The 4,369-nt window shown below is 45.1% G+C and overlaps 1 protein-coding gene across 1 annotated transcript in view; it reads right to left on the bottom strand.

The window, feature by feature from the left end:
* The window catches only part of TMCC1 (transmembrane and coiled-coil domain family 1), a gene marked incomplete at its 5' end in the record, with an annotated part of 9,145 nt that overhangs the window by 1,505 nt on the left and 3,271 nt on the right, over nucleotides 1-4,369 (bottom strand). The window contains one exon of the mRNA XM_009076241.1: nucleotides 1,290-1,425. Coding sequence (XP_009074489.1) covers nucleotides 1,290-1,425 — 136 coding nt within the window. The remainder of the gene's footprint in view (nucleotides 1-1,289; nucleotides 1,426-4,369) is intronic.

The raw sequence follows: 4,369 nt of genomic DNA, 5'->3' as shown, positions 1-4,369 counted from the left end.
GCAGGAAGCAGCAGTCTCCCTCAGACTGATGGCTGGGACAGGAACCAGGACTGTTCCTCTAATCAGCCCATGCTCTGGAATAGCTTTTCATGCATGAACACTCAGCACTTACCTTTTCCCCAGCAATGCTGAGAAACAGGCTGGCCCAATTTGCAAGTTTACACTAGGAGTGCTGCATCATAAAATGCAGATGATTTTAAATAAAGCTACTGAGAAACACCCACTTCAATTGAAGTTTTCACCCTTACTTCTTCCTGCTGTCTGAAATTGGAGAGGAGAACATAACCTGACCACTGTAACACCCCCAAGGGAGAACCTCTTGTTTGTGCTGCCAGAGGCCATGGCACCACTGACCACAGACACTGACTCATTCTAACTGAGGTCATTGTCACCTGTTACATTACTCATTGCACCATGGCTGGGGAGGTCAATGAAACACCAGAGCTTCTCCTCAGTCACAGCCCCTGAAAGTACAGGGCAGAACTGCTCAGCTGCCCAGGAAGGACGTTTGACTCAAGGGGACTCGCAGAGGAAATCACCTGGCTGAAGCACCTCAGGGGAGGAAAGAGGGAGAACTTTGACCTACAGTTCTCTGCTCACACTATAAATACCTCACGTCAGATCAGAACTGAGATGTCTGCTGAAACCAGCAGAGCAAGTACTTCAAATGGACAAGGGACCTGTTTCTGAACACGTCTTTCAGGGTCAGCAGCTTTGCTTTGTGGAAGAGCCTCCGACTTTGTGATCTGTTTCACAGCTTTTTTTACACACTGGAAGAAGCTTCCCTTAAAAAACACCTCCTTATTTGGGCAAAGCCAACAGAAAGAACTGTTTCCTGAGTGAGTGCAGTGCACACACAAAGACATTTTTCCTTAGACCTACATCCCCCTGCTGTAAAATCAGTGACACAGAACCACACCCCAGGGCCTGTGCACTGGGGATATACTGTAAAACAAGTGTTTGGGTCATAGCCTGTGGGTGTCTGACACCCTACAAGGTTTCCTGCACACAAAGTGGATGTTGGGTCCTGATGTGAGCTACACCTGATGCACACACTCTGCTCTGGCCCAAGGAGTGACCTCCTCAGCGAGGGGCACGGCCCTGCTAGGCAGAGGAGGTTACCAGGAGAGAGACTGAGGGTCAGAGATGGAACAAAGGCCCTTCTGGAATGCAGCAATATGCTGTTTAGCAGTAAAGCTATGAGGATTAAAATCAAATACTGAGGCACAGGAATGAGTTCCAGAGAGAGCAGGCAAGGGCAGGACGTGTGTCCTCGTTCTGTCACCCACCTGGATGTCCCGGGCTCGCTCGTAAGACTGATAGGCAATCTTCTCCTCCATGCTGGCCAGCTCCTGTTTTAGATTGAGGATCTCGTTCTGGTGGAGCTCAGTCAGGTCATTTAACTGCTCTTCGAGTCTTTCACATCTAGAAATGACAAAACATGGTACAGTGGCTTTAATGGGAAGAGGACAGAGTGACATCAGTGATAACTGAGCAGGGAGCACCACGGCCTCAGCCTCGGCCAGTACAGTGTCCCCTCCATGGAATGAGTCCTTCTACCAGTAAACTCAGGTGATCCTGTTCCCATCCTGGAGAAAAACACATCATTACATGACAACTGTCAAGTGATGCAAGAAATCAAGGATAGAACTAGAATAGAATTAAGTTATTCCCCAGACTTTTGTGTAAACCCAAGAGTTCCCTTCAAATACCAGAAGCTCTTCAGCATTTTCATCTACACTTGGAAGAGTAACGGGCATAAAAATGACATGTGACTGATGGCTCAGAGAACATGTTTGTGTCTGATCTCTGCATGAGGTCACATGGATCTTTGACTTGTTTTTTTCTTTATCTCCCATGAATGATGCAACTCAGCAAGCAAATGCCATCAACTCAGAAATAAGAAGGACACGTGAATCACTAACCTGCAGGCTTATTTTTCAGTATGCTCCAGGTGAATGGACTGGGAGCAGTCCTGAGGAAAAGGACTGCCCCCCAAAAATGAGTTACTACAATTCTGAGAGATAATTTTGCTCCTTGTTGATGGAGTTTTAACTCTACTTAAATAATAGCTCCATAATGTTATTTTAGCACTTTGAAAACATATCAGGGATACTCAGCATTTGTCTGCAGCACTTTGTTTTTGGAATTCAAATCCAAATTCACAAGCAGCTCATGCCTCAACAGCCTTTCAAAAAAAGCAAAGTGTTTCTCTTCCTTCCAAGAGGTAACCCTACACAGAGAGCTAGGCCACAGCCAAGTGAGACCACCCACACCATCCTGTCCCTCTGGGCTCTGGTGGTAATGAAGGTGTGGGCACAGCTCTGGTGGCCACTGGGCTTTTTCCACTCTTAATTTCCACTGTTTGCTCATTGTAACAGGCAGAAAAAGCTTACCACAGAGCCCTTATCATCTGAACCTTGACACTGATAACCGAGAGATTTCTAGGGAATTAACCACTGAGATAACTCCTTGTTTAAATTTCACTTTCCTTCTGACTCCACCTGATTTTAATTCATACAAACACAGATAAAATGAATCGACAATATTTATCTAGAACTAAGAATTTAAATGCAAGACACAATTCTTGCTTCTGGTTGGTCAGGTTTTATCACTCTTTTTTTTTTTTTTTTGGCGGTGCTTCACAAGCTAAATATTCAGAGTCTGTAGGCAAAAACTAGCCCTTAAAAACAGTCTTGGGGTTTTGTTTTTAACAGACAAGTCTGAAGGGAATTTATGTTCCCAATGCAATCCTGCTCTAAACTAAGGAGAAGTCAGACACAGCCTGACAACCCCCAGCAGTAAAACACAAGTGGTCAAGCAGCAGTGAGAGCAAGAGAACTGCCAGGCAACACAGCTCAGCCCAGAAAGGAGCCACGAGAGCTGTGCAACCAGTGCTGGGACACACTGGGGAACTGGTTTCCCAAGGCTGACAAGGGAATGGCCATGTGAGGACTGCCTAATGAAGAAGGAGCCCAGATAATTAAAACTGCCATTCATTCCCACACAACTTCAAAACAACAACTTGACAACAACCAAGAAATCACAACTGAATCCACTCCAAGTCCCAAAGGCAGCGGCAATTACTTGAAATCTATTCAGTTTGTTAATACATGACAAAATTCTCTAGTGGGTTTATTACACAAAAAGGGACTTAAGCTTTTCTGGAAACAACATGATTGTGCCTTTTAACCTTCTCTCACTAAATGCCCTTCACAAAGCAGCTGTCATGAGGGCTAAGATGATACACATCCCTCTAATGCAACTTGGCAGCAGTGCCCTGAATAACCAAATCCCACTTTATTTCAGGTATGGAAAACTCCTCTTTGGAGTCCAAGAATTATTTTTTCACCAGTTAAAAAGTGAAATTTCTCCTTAAAATTACCAGCCTCTACATGAAAAGCTCCAGCACAGGAACTTTTCTGTGCAGCAAACCAATGTGGCCTGTCACAAGTGCTGCAGAGACCAGTAGAGCTGTTCCTGTGGGCACAGCACACTGCTGGGCTGCTTGGCTCATGGGTGGGATGTGGGAATACTTTGGTTTTGAGATTCCTAAATCAGAGGGTTGGTCTGAAAAAGGTCCAGAAACACAGTTATGACCATCTCATTTTTTTTTAAGAGCTTTAAAGGCATTTGAAAGGAATAGCTGGAAAATACACAGCTAATACAATGCACGGCAAGGAGAGATGTGACAAAAACTTATTTATCTGCACTCAGTGCTCTGGTGAGTAAAGAAACTGACCAAACTGATGCTACAAAGACCTCTGTGGGACACTGGAGTTAAACACTTAGTCTTCACACCTCTCTCAAGATGGACTTTATTTTTATAGCTATGTCATACAAACTTTCATGTGATCTTAATTTGTCATGAACTTGTTTATTTGTAATATACTCCAAGTCTTGTACCTAGAGGATACATGAGGGACAGAACTTGCCCCTGAGCTGCTCTTGGTGCCCACATCCCTGTACTTCCAGCTCCAAGCCTCTCTGGGACAGCTTAGCCAGGACATTTCTGTGCCTTCCTGGCTGGGTGAGCACCTGCCTGGCCCAGCATGCTGCCTCCACCACCCAACCATGTTCCAGAACAGCCTTGTCAACCCTCCCAGACCTCAGAGCTTCAGCTCATTTGATATGTTTTAGAACACATCATAAGAACAGACTGCAGTCTGACAATTAGATTACATCAAAATCAGACAAATGGAAGCACCAGTGACTAGTGTTTTGGCTGATGGATTTCTCCTGACAGCAGCACGAGAGACCTAAATGCCCTTTCCAGGGATGTCAGGCTTGGGAAGAAACCCAAACCCTTGGACTGGCCACACTCCAAATCTATGAGCTCATGATTTCACCATGTACAAACAGGTTCCTG

This window comes from Acanthisitta chloris, unplaced genomic scaffold (assembly GCF_000695815.1).
Source record: "Acanthisitta chloris isolate BGI_N310 unplaced genomic scaffold, ASM69581v1 scaffold19826, whole genome shotgun sequence".
Classification (NCBI taxonomy): Eukaryota; Metazoa; Chordata; class Aves; order Passeriformes; family Acanthisittidae; genus Acanthisitta; species Acanthisitta chloris.
Note: the sequence above shows the minus strand (reverse complement) of the source record. Positions and strands in the feature narration are given on the sequence as shown.